This window comes from Dendrobates tinctorius, unplaced genomic scaffold, assembly GCF_039654945.1.
Source record: "Dendrobates tinctorius isolate UK_male_01 unplaced genomic scaffold, ASM3965494v1 ptg000005l, whole genome shotgun sequence".
NCBI classification, from domain to species: domain Eukaryota; kingdom Metazoa; phylum Chordata; class Amphibia; order Anura; family Dendrobatidae; genus Dendrobates; species Dendrobates tinctorius.
The window spans coordinates 8,339,767-8,362,091 of record NW_027361673.1 but is presented as its reverse complement, the minus strand read 5'-3'; the positions used below and the strand labels follow the sequence as shown (position 1 = coordinate 8,362,091).

Genomic DNA, 22,325 nt, shown 5'->3' with positions numbered 1-22,325 from the left:
AAATTCTATGTAGAAACAAGAACAGCTAGCTCTGATCGGTCTTGGTAGAGACAGATACCAACTGCTCAATACAGCTGACACCCATTGTGCTATGAGTGGATTCATTTGTAAATCTGCCTGGTACAGGAGTCTCTGTGCACTGAAAGCTTACAAATATGTTTTTTTCTGGTTATCCAATAAATAAGTCACTCCTAGAATACTTTTACTTTTGTCTTTTTTTTGGGGGGGCATAAAAGTATTTACATAGAACCCACAAACTCATTAATATATATTTTAAAGTAATGCTATGCTTTGATTCTGCACTTAATTTACTCAGAATGTCTGGTTGATTTTGGCATGGATCTAAAGGTTATGGAGGTGACAATGACCCCTGAAGATATAACTTGTATATTTATTTAATAGCCCTACACAAGAAGCTCAAGTGTGCCAATTCCCATTTGGTTTTGAGTCAGTTTTAACCTTGTATTACTGATAATTTGAGCGTTCAATATTTATTATCAGTCAGGTTAAAACTATTTTTGGAAAAACGTTGATTATATTTTTTAAAATTTATACTAAAAATTAAAAATTAGATTTTTTCATCTGAGTATGTTTTTAGGATATTACATCTGAAAGCTTTTTAAAAACATCTTTTGGAATCATACTCAACTGATTTAAATTGGTCCAGTAATTCTGCTAGATCACCATGTACCACAGCTAAATTATGTTATTAGTGAAAAATGAAACTTTAATTCCCAGAATAATTTCATCATTTCAAAGTACAACAAATATTCTTGTTCTGAAGTAGTGTTCCAGGAAAACTTTTGGTGCGCTATACATCTTTAGTTTATTTCCCAATGTTAACAGTTTTCTAACTTTCATGATCCATATTACACTCGTGACTTTGCTTCTCTCTATGTCACATTACTACTCAACCTTTTATGTCGAACTAGAGAGTCTTCGTACTGAGCTGAGATGTGTGGAAGTAATTAGCTGGCATAACTGTGGTTTTCCAAGCATGGCCAGTATTTTTTGCTTTAATTTATGACTAGGCTTCATGCTTTGTTACGCGTGTCATTTTTTAAATACGGTTATATGTATGACTAGTAGAGTTTGACTCATGTTTGAGAATCGTCCACTTTCATAGCTTTTCTTGAGCATAACATCCATTTCTGTTCTCTGACATCAATTCTGTTCTTTGGCACCACTCCGTCTCAGACTAATAGCCATTTAGAGTGATATGGGATTTTTTTGAGCCAGCAAATACTTCTCGATTGATTTGTTACTGGAGAGGACTAACTTTAGTATCCGTTCCTTTGGCTGTATAATCTTGAAAGTTCTACCTGTTCCTTTACTTTGTTGTAAAATAAAACTGTCCAATGTTAAATCATAAAGCTATTAGGTGACATTCACAATTTTTTTCAAGGATTTATGTCTCCATCTAAATGTACAAAGCTGAAGGTAAATGGTACATAACCTGTAATGGCAACTGTATATTATAGTTGTATACTGAACAATATGTTTATTTAGAGCTTTACGATCTGCAGTTTCAGGTATTTGCCTCTTTTTGTATCCTGAATGGATAATGATTGGCCATTATGGTTACATTAAGCATTTCAAAAGATAAACTAAGCGCATAACCTTATAGAGATTTAATCCCTATAAAATTTAAACTTTAGGCATAGGAAAAATATATCTTTGTACTATGTCAGCCTTTAGATAGAAAGTCCCAATTTAGGCCACTATTCATTGAAATGTTTATGCTAGAAAACTGCTTTAAAATGGTTTGACAGGTTGTAAAATGTTTATGCAATGCAAAGTTGCAAAACTTTTTTGTCATATTCATGCCAGTTTTAGGTAGCTCCTCCATAATGGGTGCACCTGGAGAGGAGTCAGAGGTCTGTGGACATGTCTGCTTATTAAATTAATCAAAAGTGGAGATGTTTCTTAATCTAGAAATTTTACTTCAGTCACTGATTGGTGTAACATTTCTAGTGAGGTGTACTGTACGATGGTGCACATCATTGATAAGTGGCACTGAATTAATTAAGTGGCAGGCACCTCTTAATAAATTCTACACATTCTATTCCTGCAGGGCCATCATTTTGACTGGCTGCTTAAAATAAATGACTGCTGTCCAACAGCAGGACACTCTATTGATATGATGTGTTTGGGTGTCAAATTGGACTGGTAAAACAGGTGTGCAAAAACAGACATGCATACTTAAATCTCTAAATTCTATTTTAGCAAAATTCAACCCTCCTTTCCAAAAACAAGATAGCAAAATATGCTAGCTAGGCATACATCTAAAAGGCTGGTGGCTGCAGCAAGACAATGAATTTATGTTGCGTTTACAGATGTAAAATTTGACTGGTAAAACAGTTGTGAACAAAAAAAATGCTTTTGTGGCACTCACAATTTGTGAGGTTAATGGTCACAGTTTAATGTCTGGATTTTGGGGAATTTTCTTTTACATTGAAAAAATTTGCCCTCCACAAAAAAGATTGCACAAGAAATGCAAAAACTCAGTACCATAACTTGTAACAAGCAAGCAAACCTCATAATCATATCAGACTTATTTTTTTCTGTAAAAAGATTCATGCTGGCTTGGAAATACTTTCTTGTGCATTAACAAAAAACAAATGTGCAATAGGACAAATGCCAGCTACATCATATCACTGATTTATCACACTTATTTCTGAGAACTGAGTCGATTATGCAAATCACACGCTGGTCAAACTCTGATCAGAGTTTGATCAGAGTGAGATTACAGTGTGATCTGATTCTCCTGGATGAGGAGATGAAGAAAAAAATCTCCATTTTCTTCATTCTGTAAAGCCCCCGTCACACATAGCGATGTCGCTAGCGAGATCGCTGCTGAGTCACAAGTTTTGTGACACAACAGCGATCTCACCAACGAGATCACTGTGTGTGACAGTTATCAGCGACCAGCCCCCTCTGCCAGGTATCGCTGATATTTGATGACAGGTCAGGACTTTTTTTGGGTCGTTGGTCTCCCGCTGGCCAGCACGCATCACTGCGTGTTGCAGGCGGGAGAGCAACGGCCAGCGATCAGCGCGCTGGTAACCAAGGTAAACGCTGGGTTTCTAAGCAGCACATGGTGCTTTGAAACCCGATGTGTACCTTAGTTACCAGCGCGCTGATGCAGGGAGCTGGTAACCATGGTACACATCGGGTTTCTAAGTGACGCACGCCGCTTAGAAACCCGATATGTAATTTAGTTACCAGCGCGCTGATGCAGGGAGCTGGTAACCAAGGTACACATTGGGTTTCTAAGTGATGCGCGCCGCTTAGAAACCCAATGTGTACCTTAGTTACCAGCTCCCTGCATCAGCGCGCTGGTAACTAACGTACACAGCGACGCGCCCGCTCGGCATCACTGGTCCTGATTGCTGGTGAAGCTGCCTGTTTGACAGCTCATCAGCGATCATGTAGCGACACACCAGCGATCCTGACAAGTTGATATCATTGTCGGGATCGCTGGTGAGTCGCTATGAGTGACGGGGCCCTAAGTCTGTGGAAATTCGGACTGCACTCAGATCTCATCCAAATGCAGTCCGATTGTTTCAACAGACTCATTGACTTGAATGGCCGAGTACGATATGAATACTGGATCCAACTCGTGCATGGAACAATTTTTTCAGCTCAGTCCAAGGAAAAAGTCTCACATGAGCACTGCCCATAGAATAACATTTGTCTAAGTACAATACAATGTTTTGCCGGATTGCAATCATACCAAAAATAGCCTGAGTGCTAAGTCTAGCAGTGCTGCTGCCAGCACCTCCCTATTTCTCTATCCCCCTATCAAATGTAGTTTTGTATTACTCCAATACTCTAATCTTCACTGCTGCTTTTGTAGAACACACATTGTCTAAAGTAGTTATCTAATGCATCAGGGCTTTCTTTCCCTATGGCTAATGTCACATTTAGCGATGTACCAGCGATCCCGACCAGCGATATGACGCGGTCAGGATCGCTGGTACATCGCTAAGTGGTCGCTAGTGAGCTGCCACACAGGCAGATCTCACTAGCGACATCGCTGGGGTCGGGGGTTGCTACTTACCTGTCACACTAGGCGATCCTGCGTCCTCCCGCCCGGCTCCACGCATCGCTCGTCGTCACAGCAGGAAGCGCCGCAGGAAGCTGACGACGAGAAACAGCCCTGGACGTTCTCGCGCGATCAACGATAACCAGCAGGGGAGCGGGTTGTAGGTAAGTATCAGACATAGCGATATCGCTAGCAATATCGCCATAACGTCACAAGTTATAGCGATATTGCTAGCGATATCACTTAGCGTGACTGTACCTTATCTCTTGGTTGCGCTGTGAACTCTGACATTCTCTTTCTATCCTTAACACTCTAAAATAGCTGATGAATTTTCAGCAGATTTCTCTGCTGTCTCCGATAGTTTCTCCTGATTGTCTTTACTACATCATGTGAATTTATATCTGCAAGACATTATGAGGATGCCCAAGCAGCTGTGGTCCATTTCTCGGGCTGATGTAATCTTTTGCTTTGCATAAAGTGATGACAGGCAATTTTTTTTTGCAGTTCAGGAAAATCAAAAGTAAGATTGTTCAAATTCTTCAGGATCTGCAAATTTCATGCAATTTTCTACAAATTTGATTTGCATTAAATCCATTTGCTTATCTCCTGTAATAATCCATTTCTTCCTTCTCTAAAGAGAGCCAGCTCTCCACTCATGCAGCTCCATAATCTCAGTGTATGGCAGAATCTTCTGTCTCTGTAATGATTTATGATCTAAAAAGCCATTGCAGAGTCATATGTGGTCCAGATTGGTACTTTACAATGTTGATTGGTCTGCAAGTAGTTAAGCATTACATGTTGCCAGATATAGTTTGTACTCCAGAGAGTCACTATTTTCAACCATGTTTAACTTTTAGTTGATTGATGATGGTCTGGAATTATTGTCCTCTCTGCCCTCCAGTAATTTCCTTAATTTTGAAGACAAAAAACTCTTTAACAAAAGTTCTGTCAGCACAAGTTTCTAACCTTTGCAAGACTCAAGGACAGTATTTTACTGATTTTACCGTTTGTTTTGCTTTCTATTTTCTTCTTTTTGACTAATGGTGTACACAGGATAAATAATGATTAATTTATTAACTGTTTACATTTCAATCTAAAAAAGTTTTTAAATAAATATATTTAGGTCAGCTAAAATATGAAGCATTTACATCAGTAGTTTTGTGCAAACTGCTAACGAATAAACAATTTATCTCTGTTTTATCCAGCAATATACCTAGGCTGCACAGTAATGTTTTTCTGCTAATCTTCTTTTTATCTTCTGTGCAGTAGAGCAATGAAGATTTTGTTTCTGATATGATTATCTACTTTGACTACACTTGGCACAATACAGAAAGCATTAATCGGCATAGGAGGATTAGTTGGTATACTTTTTAGTGGCTTACTGTTCTATTTACAGTGAGAAACCAAATAAGCCTATTAGTGTATTTCTGGGTAGAGTTTTCCGTTATACCAAGCAATTTTATGACAGTTTTCTATGTTGTATATTAAATTACATATCAATTATATTTTAAATGGTTTGCAAATGTTTAATTGCTCTTAGTTTGCTCACATATTAGGAGATAAATCATTCATCATTTAACAAATATAAATTTTTCGCAATAATGTTTGTCTAATTAACTTTATGCATCTTTTCATATATGTAAAGTCATCCATATATGTGAACTGGACCAGGGGTCCCCAACCACCGGTCCACTTATCTGGACCGGGCCGTTAGGGTTTTTTGCCGGTTCATGCCGCCGCCACAGACCAGCACTAAGCACTGACTGTGTGATCTGCGGCAGCTGTCGACCCCTTTAATATTCCATGTGCCAGGGTGCAAGTTTCCACTTGGAAGGTCTTCTGTGTAGTGGGAGTGTCAGGGGAGTGGCAGTCTATGGGAGCTGCAGCTGCTTATTGGCTGTGCAGCTCCATGCTTTGACTGGCTGCTAGGCTGCAATTGGCCTGATGCTGATGGGTGCATCAGGGCAGTGTGGGGCAGGCTTAGAAGGTGGAAGGCGCGCATTCATGAGCATGCTCAGTCAGGACAGACTTGTGCACCTGTGATAGCTGCTGTATGCTATATATAAGCACGCATTCCCGACCTGAGCTACTTGAGCTATATACTGTAACCAGAGCTGTGCAGGTGAGCATCCCTGACCTAAGCTATGTACTGTGAAAAGAGCTGTGTAGGTGAGCATCCTCGTCCTGAGCTATATACTGTGAACAGAGATGTATATTGTGTAGGTGAGCATCCATGAGCTAAGCTACATACTGCAACCAGAGCTACATAGGTGAGCATCCCCGTCCTGAGCTACATACTGTGAACAGAGCTATTTACTTTAACGAGAGCTGTATATTGTGTAGGTGAGCATCCCTGAGCTAAGCTATATACAGTAACCAGAGCTATATAGGTGAGCATCCCTGTCCTGAGCTAAATACTGTAAACAGAGCTATATACTGTAACGAGAGATGTATATTGTGTAGGTGAGTATCCCTGAGCTAAACTATATACTGTGTTTATGTTTGGAGCCATCATACTGTATATGGGGGATTACAGGTGTGGGGCCATCGTACTACATATACCCCGCCGGGCCATGGAAAAATGGCCTTGCTTGAAGTTGGTCCCTGGTGCAAAAAAGGTTAGGGACCATTGAAATAGACTACCGTATTTTGCACATTATAAGATTTTTAGCAAAATGGTGGTGAATCTTATAATACACTTTTACGGTAACTTACCTGAGGGTGGCAGCAGTGCAGCAGGGTCTCGGGTGGCAGGGTTGCTGCTGCAGGAATGTGGCTGCGTGGGCAGATGATGCTGCAGGTCTCTGGCTGGTAGGAGGTGGTTTTTGACGGAGGTAGTAGTGGGATGATGCTGCGGGCTCCAGACTGGTAGGAGGACAAAGACTGGAACCCTCATGCTTTCCATGCATTTCAATGTATTTATCTCTGGGACAATGGCTGCCAGAGGTGGCGCATGCACAATCAAGATCTCGGGAGATCTGCGCATACACTGCCTCTATGGTCCATTTTACCGGAGTCCACCACATGGAAAAACATGGAAAATGCGGGGGCTCAGGACTTTCACAAAATGTCGGTGAAGCTCCCACACCGCTGAATACCCCCTTCTACCAGCTTGGGAACTGAAGCATCGCCCCACTCCAGCCACCATTGACACAACCAGAAGGTTCCTGAAGCAGCAATGACCCTGGGACTCTGTTTCACTGCAGCCAATAAGCTGCTTTGGGATTACAATATGCAAACCCATTTTCTACCCAAATTTGAGGGGGAAAAAGTGCATCTTGTAATCTGAAAAATACATTATATTGAGAACTTCATAGGTCTGCTCTAAAATAAACCTGTTATTCCTGTTTTGAATTATTTTGTAAAGGAAGCTGAGCTTTATTAAAGAGTAAATTTTATTTACTCAATCAATAGTACACATGAAAATAAGAAACATTATAACGTATGATATCTTGTAAGAGAAGTCTGCTTCTTTCTCTTCCTGGACTGACTAATCAGTTTCCAATTTCTGTTTTCACAGGTAAAATCTGTATTGAGTGAAGACAGGTTGTTACATTATTGAGATAAGAGATGACAGTTGCTACTGTTAAGATTCTATGTAAATGAGAGGGGGAGGAGCTGGAGGAAGAGCTCCTCCCTCCTCCAGGCTATATAGAATCACAACCAACAGCAGCAACTGTGATATCTTATTTTAATAATATAACAATCTCGTCACTAAATACAGATTTTACCCAGGAATTGAGAATTTTGAAAATGAAAGATCAGTTCAGGAGGAGAAAGAAGCAAATTTATCTTATGAGATATAATACAAAGTTGCTTAATTTCATGTGTACTATTGATTTACGAAATTAAATTGACGGTTACACTTTAAATTTAAATGTTTTATTATTGATGGTGCCTTTTGTGTCTCTAAGGTTTTGGTAGATTGGTGACAAATGGCTTAGGCAATGTTGTGTTTAACTATTTTTTACAAAAGTAAATGCACCAAACACTCTTAGTGCAGCATCTTGAGATTTTTTTTTATTTATCAAGCCCATCTGATATTACAAAATGTATTAACATGTGGCGAGCACCCTCTATTTTCCTGAGGTGCTAGTATCATGGATGTCGATTCCCAGAATGCTCGCAGAAATTTTCACTACACACTTGTTCCATTCAAAAGTGTAGAGGTTTATTCCAGTGGTAAAATCAGAATTTTAAAAATTAAAGCAGGTTTTTTTTGCAGCAGTCATGCAGGTAACATAGTAACATAGTTAGCAAGGCCAAAAAAAGACATTTGTCCATCCAGTTCAGCCTATATTCCGTCAGAATAAATCCCCATATCTACGTCATTCTAAAGAACCTAATAACTGTAAGATACAATATTGTTACATTCCAGGACGACATCCAGGCCTCTCTTGAACCCCTAAACTGAATTTGCCATCACCAGTTCCACAGGCAAGGAATTTCAGATGCCCTAACAGTAAAGAATGCTCTTCTATGTTGGTGGAAAAAACTCTCCTTCAGACTCAAAGAATGCCTCCTTGTGACCATTACATTCCTTGGTACAAACAGATTCTCGGAGAGATATTTACATTGTCCCCTTATTTACTTATACATGGTTATTAGATCGCCCCTCAGTAGTCTTTTTTCTAGACTAAATAATCCTAGTTTTATTAGTCTCTCTGGGTATTGTAGTTCCCCCATCACCTTTATTAATTTTGTTGCCCTCCATTGTACTTGCTCTAGTTCCATTATATCCTTCCTGAGCACCGATTCCCAAAACTGTAGACAGTACTCCATGTGCGGTGTAACCAGCGATTTGTACAGAGGCAGTATAATGCTCTCATCATGTGTATCCAGACCTCTTTTAATATACCCCATGATCCTGTTTGCCTTGGCAGCCACTGCCTGGCACTGGCTGCTGCAGGTAAGTTTATCATTAACTAGGATCCCCAAATCCTTCTCCATGTCAGATTTACTCAGTGGTTTCATGTTGAGTGTGTCATGGTGATATTGATTCCTTCTTCCCATGTGTATAACTTTACATTTATCATTGTTAAACTGCATCTGCCACCTTTCAACCCAAGTTTCCAGCTATAATCTGGTGGCAACGCTATGCAGGCATCCCTCAGTGACCCCTCTTCCTCCTCCTGGCAGGGACACCGACTGCCAGGATTTGAACCCAGCAGCTTTCCAAGGTCAACCGTAGGAGCCTATATATGATGTCTGATATAACATGTAAGATAATAGATCTACAAAAGAGTTTTAATGGAGGACTGTAATAGCGTGAACTCTAAATGCTGTTAAGGGTTGCCAAGTACCAGCAAGGAGTAACCATGTGATAAAAATTGCATGCAACACCCTGTGCAAAGAAGGCATAATGGTGGAAAGATTAGTACACCAGCCAAAATATGATGATTTGAAAATGATTCTGTAGATGGAAACGTGACCTTCATTATCACTACAAAGAAGCACTATTTAATTTTCAATTCTAATTGTAACACTGAAATAAACTTCTACACTTTTGCATTAAACAAGTGTGCAGTGAATATTTATTTTATTACTACTAGATTTGACAATAGGTCAGTGGAGAATTATCAAATCCCTAATGTGACAGGACAGCCTCTATAAATTAGACTAAAGATAATAAAAAGAATAGTCCAAAGACACAACTTAGGAGAAATAATACAGCCTGTAGGCTTCTTCTGCAATGTTCCTCTGATTTGTGATCTCTGGACCCTAAGTTCTCTTTTCTGTATAAATGTCTGCTTCTTTTGGCTGCCCTGCTCTACTGCACACAGCTTCTCTGCACAGCTTTCCTGTGATCAGCTCATTGCATTTGGACATAAGTTTTCAGCAAACAACTCACAGATTTCCTCCAGAACAATGTTGTCACTATGGCAATATTTTTGACAAACACAAAAAAACCTTAATTTGTCAAGACTTGCCCTTTTAACAATCCAGTTTGCAAGAATTTTCCAGAAAATTTTGACTCTTGGCAAATACCTTTGTTCACATCTTCATCCACATAAACAACCAATTTAATGACAGTGTCAACAGGTGAATAGTTATTTGGCTTACCCTTGTGATAACTGTGGGTTACATGTTTAATGGCTGGAAAGTGTTCCCATGATTTTAATTCCTCTGAGCTGTAAGCTTTCCATGGTTTATTAGCAGTTAAGGAATATGTTCATTTTCAACATAGCAGGGGGAAATTAACATTGGACAATACACTATTATGTACTATTGCTTTAGGTTATATTGCACAATTATGGGTATTTTCATATTACAGTACCATCTAGAATTTTTTTTTACATTTTCTAACCGCACCCCATCCAAAGTGAGAATTGCATGTAAAAAGAAATAAAACTTTTTTAAAAAGTCACAATTTATAAATTTGGAGTAAAAGGGAATTTTCACTAGACTCACACTGGCTGAACAATGGGCAGCATGAATCAGAGTCTCACTATGCAATTGCAGTCAGGTATGTTTTACTCTGAAATGCCAAAGAGTTTCAGAGAAAATGTAGTTTGGAAAGCCGGGAGAAACCTGTTAGTTAACTGGAGCAGTGCAGGGAGAAACTTTTCACACTATGTTTTCTCTGTTTTATCGATAGATAGATAGATAGATAGATAGATAGATAGATGTAGGAGCACTTCCCATCCATGAGATAAATCCACTTTTGTTGCTTTTGGAATCAAATGATCCTTACGGTTCAAAGGTTAGAGGAATTTAATCACCAACTGACTTAAATCTCATGACAATAATTAGACTTTTTCCTACCGCAATATGTCAAGCGTGATGTGAATATCTGCAGTATAAAATGAAACACCAGTTCACGTACTGTCAAATAATATCTTCACTCCTCACATATGAATGCAGCAAACACTTGTAAAGGAGAAAGTGAACGACAAGTTACATAAGCAAACTGATGGGCCCAATCTAAATTAAATTTGTAATCGGGGTTATGGTACAATTAAACATGGAGAATTTGGTGTAAAGTTTTAATCAACACAGTATAATCCATATTAGCAACTGAAGAAAAAATGCTCAGTTGTGTTGGTACTTTGCATGAAACAATATCTATAGCATGCTTTGAATGCTGTTTGTTTTTTCTACAGACATTGCTGTGACACAGCATATGTAATCATGTATACCCATGCAGTTCTTAGCATTGGACACAAGGTGTCAGTACTGTAGGCTAAAATTTAGATTGGTAAACAAGCATCTCATTTTACAGCCTACAGTAAAACTGAGAACTATTAAAGTATACTGTAAAAGTATAATCACTAGAAGACATAGCGTTAATGGCAGAGTTAAAAGTTTGCTGCCTTTCTGGACTTAGCATAAGTAACTTTTAGGTCAGGATCACATGACCATAGAATCTCTCATCCAAGAGACTCAGGTCTATTAAGCTAATAACACTGTGATCAAACTTTAATCAGAGTTTAGTCCAAGTGTTAATATAGTCTGAGCTGCTCATCTCGGATGAAAGAATTGGAGCATACTGTGAGGCAAAGATGGAGAACAAAATTTCTTCAATTTTTCAATTGATTCTGCCAAAATGTGACAGCACTCAAATATCATCTGAGTGAGGGTTAGATGTGGACTGCCCTTGTTAGGGCGGGAGTTTTGGGGAATAGATGATTGCTAGCCCCATAGGGATTGACAGGGTATTGTCTTCCCAACCTCCTGTTCCAGGGAATTCCATTATTAAATGATACCTGAAGACTCCCGTCCTTCTTTTCAACTCTTTGGTGAGATTGTTCCAATTTTTCTTGTCTCATTTCTTCATAAATATGTATAGCCAGCATTATGGGCTTTCAATATTTGTATTTAATATGTATGTGCATTTGAGTTATGGCGTGTATATATAATGAACCTAAGTCGCCGTATCCAATTACTTATTCTGTTGTCTAATTGTATTTAAGTGACAATTATGCTTAAACGGGTCGATTTAGGGCCTGATTTTTGTTGTATTATTAAGTACCTCTATCAGATAGGCTATTAATGCCTCAAAAGACACACACTAGGTCAGCACAATGGCTCAGTGGTTAGCACTGCAGCTTTTCAGCACAGAGGTCGTGGGTTCAAATCTCACTAAGGACAAAATCTGAAAGCAGTTTGTATGTTTTCCCCATGTTTGCGTGGGTTTCCTCTGGGTTCTCCAGTTTCCACCCACACCCTAAAGACATATTGATAGGGAATTTAGATTGGGAGCCCTAATGGGGACAGTGCCAATAATGTCTGTAAAGTGCTGTGGAATATGACAGCAATATACAGTATAAAAATTTTTTTTTCCAAATTTCACACAAACATATGAAAACGCAGAAAAACGTATAGAAATCTATACCAAACTAGCTGCAGCTACTTTTCTATTATGTTTCTTTTCTATTACATTAGTCTTCCAAACAATTTTGACAAGATATTTTTTCGGAAGAATGTTCTTTGCAGACATTTTCCTTACAAATTGAGCAAAATCTCTCAGTTTTCCGTTCTAAATTTCTTGGACACATGAAACAGCACTTTCTTTTTCTTTTTCCTGGCCCTGGAATCATCTGAAACTGTACGCCACACTGTTTCATTGCTTCTTTAGTTTGCTTTAGCAAGCCTTTCACGTCGCTTCGCTGTATCATGTGAGGCATTACAAGTTCATGACAAAGGTACTTCAAAAATAGGCGTCTCCTGTCCTTCCTCCGTGCATGGAATTCTGGATGAGTTTCTGTATAAATGATGAATGAATTTAGGACTGGTACATCAAGCATATTTGAAAAAAGTACTACAGGCCATCATTTTGTTTGCCTCTTGCATGAATATTCTCCAACCATCTCATCCATTTTGTCTACACCTCCTTTTGTTTTATTGTAATGCAGGATGATTTCTGGTTTTAATTTTCTGTCATTGCTGTCAATACTGCAATTGTGATGTATGGTACTGAGTAAAATCACTGATTTCTCCTTCTTCGCTTTGTAAGATACCAAAGTCGCTTTGTTATTGAATCCAAAGACACTCTCATAATGTGCTCGCTGACGATTGTGTTTCAGTGCTTCTGGAATTTCTCGTCGGTTTGGCTTGATAGTATCAACAAGTGTAATAGCTTTTTGAAGCAGAAAATTGCCTAGTTCACCATTGGTGAAATAATTGTCCATGGTAATGTTTCTACCTGAATTGAATATTGGAACAGCAAGAGTTTTGTTTACAATTTCAGACCCCAGATCCTTCTGTACTGGTGCACCAACCTCTTTGCCACAGTAGATTATGCCATTTATGCCATAATAATTTGCAGAATCACACATCCAGAAGATTTTGATTCCATATTTGGCTGGCTTGCTGGGCATGCATTGTATGAACTTGCAGCGTCCTCTGAACGGTACAAGTTGCTCATCTACTGTAACATTAGTACTAGGATTGAAAAGTTTGGTGCAATTTTTGATAAATATGTTCCAGATATAACTGATAGGGGCTAATTTGTCTGTTTCAAACCTCAATGCGCGTGTTCGCTTATCATCAAATCGAATGTGTCTTCTAATTTCCTCATATCTGTCCACTGACATTGTCGCCTTATAGTGTGGATCAGAAAGTGGGACCAGAAATAATTCTCATATTGGAACATCATGCGATTTTTGACTACCTGCCAGCAGTAAAAGTCCAATGTTTGCATAAAGTTCCTCTTCCTCATTACTCTCTACACAGCTCATTACTGTGGTCAGAAGGACCTGAGATGATGTCATGGCCTTATCTCTCCCTCTAAAAATCACAAGACATCCTCATATGGCATTATCCACACCCTGGCCCCTCCACCAGCATTATTGAGTACAAATAGAGTAACTTGAGACATAAACACTACTGAGAACATGATAAAAAATACATGGGGGCCTAAAAGGCCCCCAATCCGTACATATGTGGTTTTCACCAATAAAGCATTGTTACACCGATATGCCTATGAAAAAATTTATATGAACAACTTTATATTACCAACAGCGACATACTTGAGGATCACCTGGAGTTTCAAAATTCTAACTTAAGTAATTTTGCAGATAATAGCAAAAAGGTAAGCATGGGGGCCTAAAAGGCCCCCAATATGCATGCTAGGGTTAAAAGATGTCTTCCATCATGACTACATATTATTTGCAGACTTTTTCCCATTCAATTCTAAAGATGGACATTTTTGGGTTCTTCAAAGTTCAAAAGTCTGAGTGTGACCAGACCTAGTCCATATTATTATGCTCCTCCTTAGTGTGCAATAAACTAGTTAATTATTGGACATAATATGATAGACAAGCCAAAATGTTACAGTATATAATTGAGATGTCAAAATGTTAATGTCAGAACCACCTATCTTTAATATATTTATCTGTATTTAACAGACTGTTAATATCTGTCACAATGAAACTTTTCTAAAGAACCTATCCACTAAAACGTTAAATATCGACTTAGAATTAGTATGACTTTTGCTTTTGTTGTGAAGTGTTTTTGTAATTGAAACCACATTACTGTGACAAATAATTAGTGAACAAATAACAGAGACCTTATGAGACATGCATTCTATTGTAAGGGTATGAAGGATCCATTTGTTGTCTACAAAAAATCTGAAAAAACTACAAATACGGATGATGATTCCACACAGAAACATTGTTTAAAGATTAGTCACTTATTTGTATCATATTTTGCATTTGATTAATACTTGGATTGACTTAAGACTTTAATGAGTTCTGTAGCGTTTGCCTTATTCTCTGTTGTCAACTTCTCATGGGTAATATTCTAATGAAGCAATTAACCTCAAATTTAAAAATAGCCTTTTTGATCAAATACAGTACCTCTTTCATGCTTGGTTACCTAATATCTTTTGTCTCTCTGAAAAAAAGGAAATTAAATTTATCTTCAAGTAGCTACCCTGGGGATCATAATTTTGTAGTATGCAATGAGGTTGTTAATGCTGTGTGTTCCTTGTTAGAAATTGCATAAAGGTAAATTGTACATTGATGTTAAATTAATAGGATATACATTGGTTACAGATGTGTATTTCAAAACCAATATATATATACTGTTTACATGTTAAAGCAAACCTTTCAACAGGATTTTGCTAAGTAAACTACCGGCATGGTCATGTTGCCGATGGTATACATGGTATTCCTCCCTGCACAGTGACCTCTGTGTAGGTTACAGATCATGCCTGGGAAACTCCAACAGAAGTCAAAGAGTCAACTCCAAGATTACTGATTTTATTGCCTAAGTGGCTGCTGTAAAGTATATCTCTGAATGTAGTTAGTAGCAAGATGGTCATCCATATATTCATATACTAAAAGAAAAAATCGAAAAACATAAAATAAAAATATAAACTAAAAAATGTCAGTATTTGGATCTATCTGTCATATTTTTACTTTAAAGAGTAATCTGTACTCAGTGAACACAGACTTTCCCATTACTGAGAATAAGAGATGGCAGGTGCTACATATAAAATTCTATCAAGATAGGAGGAGAAGGAGGTGGGAGGAGCTGTGCCTCTAGCTCCTCCCTCTTCCATCTACATGGAATCTCATCAGTAGCACTAAAATCTGCATACAGATTTGACAACAGAATTGAGAATTTTGATAATGGCTGATCAATTCTGTCAGAGAAAGAAGCAGATTTCTTTGCCAAGATATATTACAAAGTTGCTTATTTTCATGTGTACTATTGATTTATAAAAGAAAATTAAAACGACCATTAATCTTTCAGGCAGGCGTTCCTAATGTTTATAACATAAGTGAGCGCCTCATATTTTTCACAGTATTAGTGAACCCTTTAACCCTACACAGTTTTAGATAACCTTACCTCCTTATTGGAGACGTGACTACTCTATGTTACAGTTCTTATATTTAAATGGAAACTCAGACTGATTTTCATGAACAGCAATGTCCTAGGGAATCCTGATAAGGAATATTGCTTTAGGTTTCAGTCATGTTTTTTATCAGCATTGGTGGAAAGAATAGTCCTGCAAAAATCCGTAATCAGAGTTACTAACTTTCAGAATTTCCTGGACATTCCATAAAAATTGTGGGCTGTTCATAGTTGAACATAAACATATAATTGTGATTGTGTCTTAATTTTGCAGCTCACACTAATTGCTTGCAGACATTTCATATCCTTTTATGGGATGCTAAATATATATTGCTTAAAAACATTATAATTAATTACGGTTTTCCAGTTTGGTTATAAAAATGTTGATCACTCTTGATTTTTGGATAGTAAAGCAGGTCGGCAAACCGTCTATAATTTTTCTTCAAAGCAATAGAAACCTTGATAGAACATAATTGAAGTCATTATAAATCAATTAGATCCATCAAGCACAGGTGAAGTTCATCACATGAAAGATTTAACATTGTGTTCTGATTTGCATTAAAGACTGAATCCGTGATGCAGATGTGAACATCCATTATAGGAGAAGTAGAATCAAATCTTACTGGCCAAAAGTAAAATTTATCTAGTATATTGAATTAAAAATAAGATCTTAACTACCATTGCTCTAAGAAAAAAAATATGTCTAAGAAGTAATCCAAGCAGAAAATTACCAAATTAAGATTAATAACGTTAACATTCCATAAAGTGTACATCCAGCCAAAAATTAAAATTTCAGATTGCGCTAGAAACTAAATACGTCTGTAGACTTTTTCTTCAAAATTCAAAAGATCTGGAATATTACATCAGTATAATCCCTTGAGCTGTTTTAACCCTTAACATTATGTTTATATCAGTCACTGGCAGTGTCCATTTCTAATATACCAATGATTGCACTTAATTTTGGTTCTAAGTTCTATGTAGAAACAGGAAGTCTCTTTTCCCTGCATGAGTCATCCCTCTCGTCAACTCATGATACAGCTGTACTGCTCCTCCTACAATGGACTTTGCAGTAATGTAGAATTGTAGACCTAATGATGATGCACGGAAAAAAGAGACTTCCGGTTCTTACATAGAGCTTAGAAGGACTCAGCTTGTCAGTTTCCCCTCACGTGATGTCATGGACCTAATGTAAAAGAGAAGAATTAACTGAGCAGAAAGGCAAAATGAACAATTTTAAGTACACAGTGCGGTATAACATGATGATTGTAATATATTAAGACAATAAAAACAATGATGGGAATGCTTCTTTAACTGTTAGAGAGTCTACAGGAATCATTGACACAATTGCAGATGGCTCTGTTCACAATGTCCTCAAACAATAGGCAAAAAGGTAGAAGCAAGATGATCTAACTAAGTACATAGGAGAATATTTTATCCTTTTTAAGAATATAGTGGATCCAGGAGAAAGCAGCAGGAGACTTTAAACTTTTCTGCCTGAAATTATGCTTATTGCAAAATATAAAGAGGAATATTAAGACTTTGAATAGTTAAATCACTTTTAATAGTTGTCACTTTTATAGCCCCTCTGCCTCTAAAAAGCACCCCAATTATAATGGGGGTAAGGGAGGGACCCTTTTAAAAATTTTATACAGGACCCAGGACCTTCATATTACACAAACCACTATAAAAAACAAGTAATAACATATTTTTTAAGGCATAGTGTTATAATGCCTTATAAAAAATGCTGTCAGGCATAAGACTCACCACTGCTATCATCTTCATCATATGAAGATAAATCTGGGTTAAACAAGACTTATTTCTGTCTTTCTATTGCAGATGGACCCAGTTCAAAAAGCAGTCATAAATCACACATTTGGGGCTCCTTTACCACAGAGAAGGAAGCAAATCACCCCCTGCAATATATGTCAACTGAAATTTAATTCTGAAGTAAGTTTATAATTTTCTGTAAAAAAGGAAAATTAGCAAATACGGACATGCTTACATGATACTCAACAAAAAGTCTTTCTCAAAATTGGAAAAATTATAATTATATAGTGACTTTTAAATTATTTCTAACCTGGGTATTGTAATCACAGGCTGAATTTTAGCAAACAGACAAAATTAAATAATTGCAATTTTGACTAGGCACTCGTAAACATGAAAAACAAAATCACTTGAATGAACTAATAAAATATATAGTTGCTGCATTTGGGATTAAAATCTATGATAAAGAAAAAAAAAAGAAAGAAATTATGGTCTCATTTGTCTGTGCGAACATTTGAGGAATTAGATTGAGAATTGGCAGAAGCGATTGTGACATCTGTCATGATCAGGTGTATTGTGGTGAAACTCCATTCTCCAAAACAGTGATAACACAGAACATCACTCTTTTGTTCTTGGTCATAGAAAAGCTCTTCAGAAAGCAATATTTCATGGTTTTTGTCACAAAAAAGCTTTTTTCTTTTGAATGCATTTAGGCAGATGTAAGTAAATTCTTTTCACGTCATTCCGGCAACTCTTGGATTCTTGCTTGTGTATTTCAATAAAATACTGATGGTGTCTTTTTAAGACAGTAAACAGTTTATCTTTGAATTATTTTACATGTTTTATCTTATTAAATAATCTGTATTTTTATAGTTTATATTGGAACCTAGGATAGCTTATGCTTAGGACATACTTAAAATCATCCTCCACTTTACACAACATTATACCTTTACATTTTGCCTTCATTTTTCTGTCATAAGTCCATTTAGGCGTGTTGAATGTGCAGAAAAGCAAGGAGTCTATTTTACCAATAACAATCAAAAGTATAGGTATCAAATTGGTATGGATAAAAATAAAACTTAACTTTTATTCAGATATTAAAAACTGTAAAGTGCCAAATAGTGCCAAATAAAGTGCCCGTGCAATAGTGCCAATAAAAGCAGCAACCTGTGCTGAGACGCCTTAGATTGTCTTAATGAGGGACAAAATAATTTTCTTTTATGTCTAATTCCAGCTGAGTATTAGTGTGTCCTGATATATTACAGGTATGCTGGCTAAACACTCTCTCCATATGTGGCGACACTTTTTGAAATTATTGCAATGCCCTCTTTGGGAACTCAAACAATGTTATTCAGGTTTCCACTTCAAATATTATCATTGCTCTTCAAGACAAGGCGAATCAAAAAGGAGTATCCAATGCTCCACACCCAGATGCTCAAACTAAACAAACATTTTCACAGGTCAAAATGAAACATACATAGCACCCATGGAGTCCAGTAAATTAGGATGCAATACACTCCACATTATTACTGTATAATCAATGCTCTCATGGTGAAACAACAGTATGTCATTATACTCATCTCAGGTGTATTAGTCCTATACACCGATGCCCGTGTATGCGCTCCTGAAACGGGGCCCCCAGTCTCAGCATATTCTCATGCCTGCATTCATCTGGATGGCCTTATTCCCACACCCTATCTCCCAATGCGTTTCATCTATTCAGGACTCATCAGGGGAGTTTATGGAGACATAGCGCGCAGGTTCCACCTTCACTTGCCTTATATATAACCGAGCACAATACAGCATCATGTCAGTTTCCGGACGCCGGGTGCGACATTTCCGGTTCCTCCATATGTAATGGTCCCTCTCTGTCTGCGTGCACCACTTCCTGGGCTCGGCTTAGGACCAATCGCATCACATCCGGTCTTAGCAGTACAGCGTCATCACAGCACCGCTCACATGACCTACAGTGTCTTTGACAACCTGACGCTGTGTTATACTTTGCCCGCATATCTAAGGAATTACATATATAGACATATTGGGTTTCAACAGTTGTTTACTAGTTAACCGTATATCAATGTGGCTTCATTATCCATACTAACAGAAACCTGTAAACAGGATACATAAAGCTCAACTAATTCAGACATATTAACTTGCTGAGTAACCCATATAATGGGCACTTTGCATGGATTCCATATCCAATTTATTATAAGCTACATCTACAATGGAAAAAGGACAAAAAAGATGTATCTATAATGACTTTCACCCATGAAGGTACAGGGGATATCATATTCATAGATCACCTGGCATGTTGTTGCATGTTTGGTAGGGACACCATGGATCTTCTTACTTATTGGAAAGATAGAAAGGGTGCTCACTAAGTCTCCACCTGTTATTCCCTCACTACCTGCTACCTGACTCACGCGGAGGTTGGCACCCTAAAATCCTGCGCAAGTGATGCCCCCACTCGTCGGCAGCTCTCCCTAGAGTAACCAACCCTATTATTCCCTCCCTACAAGAAGGAAGAAAAGGAAAGTATATCATTTAGTCCCTTAGGATGCAATGTTTGTAAACAGAAGATCCAAAAAGTTTCTCTTTGGAGGATATACCTGTATTTATCCCAATCACCTGCTCTCTGATTCCTAGGGACTTTTTCAATACCTATGAAACTGACCACCTTGAGATCCCCCTTATGAATCTGATTAATATGATTGGCTACTGGGGTATCGTGTTTGTTGATGATATCTCTATGATGCTCTCCTACCCTTACGCTAAGTTTTCTCTTGGTCTTGCCAACATATTCTAGACCACATCTGCATGTCATCTTGTACACTATCCCTACTGATCTACAGTTAATAAACTGATGAATGGGATAAGTTTTTCCTGTGATGTTGCTGCGAAATTCATTTTTTTTTCAATCGAGGTACAGTATTTACAGCAACCACATTTGAAGCATCCCTTTGGTTGGGTGCCTAGCCATGTGGTGCTGTCAACACTTTTCGGGGCAAAATGGCTGTGGACCAGCCTATATTTTAAGGAGTAAGTAATCTTTGGATGACTGAGTATAATCCTTGTGAGATCCTGATCCATGCACAGAATTGGCCAGTGTCGATTTATATATAGTCCTGTTGGATGTGGTAGAGTTACAAAGGCGGAATGTTGTTTCTTTTCAATATACAGAGTGGCCCAATAAAAAGAAGAAATTAGTGATAAAGTGGATTGTTTATACTCACTCATAAGTCACAACAGATGCTGAAAGTGGTTCCTGTTCGTGTCTATGCACTTTTGGGCACATCAGAGCATGTTGGTACTATGTGAGATTCAGAATTTTCATCACTCACTGACATGTTTTTCTTGATACACCAACTTGCTGAGACAATATTCAAGGTGATTTTTGGGTGCTACTTGCAATTTGCTGCTGAATTTCATGCATGATTTCGGCCATCCTGACCGATGATGGCCTCGGCTTCTTCATCTTTGCATCAAAGTCAGTTTGAGGCCATTTCCAAACCAGACTTCATATACGTTTAGCTGGTAGTTTTGGTTCTGGGTATTTGTTAACAAAGGCCTCTTGCATTTCTTTAATCGATCCACATTGAACCTAGCCTTTCACAATCACTATGGCAGGAAGAGCACCATCTTTCTGACATAATGTGTACAGAAGGCAAAATAAAGCCAGAACACTGCACTTGGAGAGACACCAAGTCACTAAACAGAATTCAAGGGACTAGAGTTGAGCGAAATGGGTCGGTCAAATTCATAAGTCACCGACTTTCGCTAAAGTCGGGTTTCATGAAATGAAACCCGACCATAGCGTGAGGTCGGCCATGAGGTCGGTGACCAGAGCGCCAAAGTCGCGTTTCAAATGATACTTCCAGCGCCCTTTTTCAGCCAATGATGGAGGACGCACACTGTGGGCAACGCGATGACATGGGCAGCGGTGACCACCCTCTTTGAGAAGGGCATGCAAGTGATTGGCTTGCTTTGTGTAGCGTCACAGGGGCTATAAAAGGGTGTGCACGCCGACCGCCATCTTACTTCTGCCGATCTTAGCATAGGCAGGGAGAGGTTGCTGCTGCTGATTCTGAATAAGGGAGAGCGTTAGGCAGGGAAGAAGAACAAAAAAACTGCTTATGCTGGTAGCGATTCTCACTGTACAACACAACAGTTTGTGTGCAGTGACAGGGGAGGCTATATTTTTGTGCACCAGCTCTGTTGGTTATTAGGCTGCCTTATAAGGCTCCCTGATAGCTGCATTGCTGTATGCACACTGCTGTGCAAACTGCTTTTTTCAAAGCAAAAATACTTTTTCTTCCTCTTTTCTGCACAGTTACCAAGTGTTCATTTTTCCACACTTTTGTGTGCAGCAGTCCTGCTTACTAGGCTGCCTGCTGCCATACTTGGACTGAGAGCATCATTGTCAGCCTCTTAAAATCTCTAGGGAGATTCAAATTCTCCCCAATACTATATACATCTTGTACTTTGTCATACACCAGCCAATTTCATCCTGTTAAATTGAGGTGTAATCTATAGTGGGCCTGAGATAATAGTTCAGCCTCCTAAAATCTCTAGGGAGATTTAAATTCTCCCCAATACTATAGACAGGAGAGGGGAGACAGGGCAAAAGCTTAGAACAAGGATGAATGCTCATCGTCACACAATAAGAGAAAAAAGAATGGATCTACCTGTGGCAAAACATTTCTGTATCCCT

General features: G+C 38.2%; 1 protein-coding gene across 3 annotated transcripts in view; it reads left to right on the top strand.

Annotated features, from left to right (window-relative positions):
* Window positions 1-22,325, top strand: part of ZNF385D (zinc finger protein 385D) — a 615,949-nt gene that overhangs the window by 271,199 nt on the left and 322,425 nt on the right. For 2 of the 3 annotated variants that reach the window (XM_073568247.1, XM_073568267.1), the window contains one exon: window positions 17,687-17,797. The exons of the other annotated variant lie outside the window; for it this stretch is intronic. In XM_073568247.1, the coding sequence (XP_073424348.1) occupies window positions 17,687-17,797 (111 nt within the window). The remainder of the gene's footprint in view (window positions 1-17,686; window positions 17,798-22,325) is intronic. 3 annotated transcript variants of the gene reach the window in all.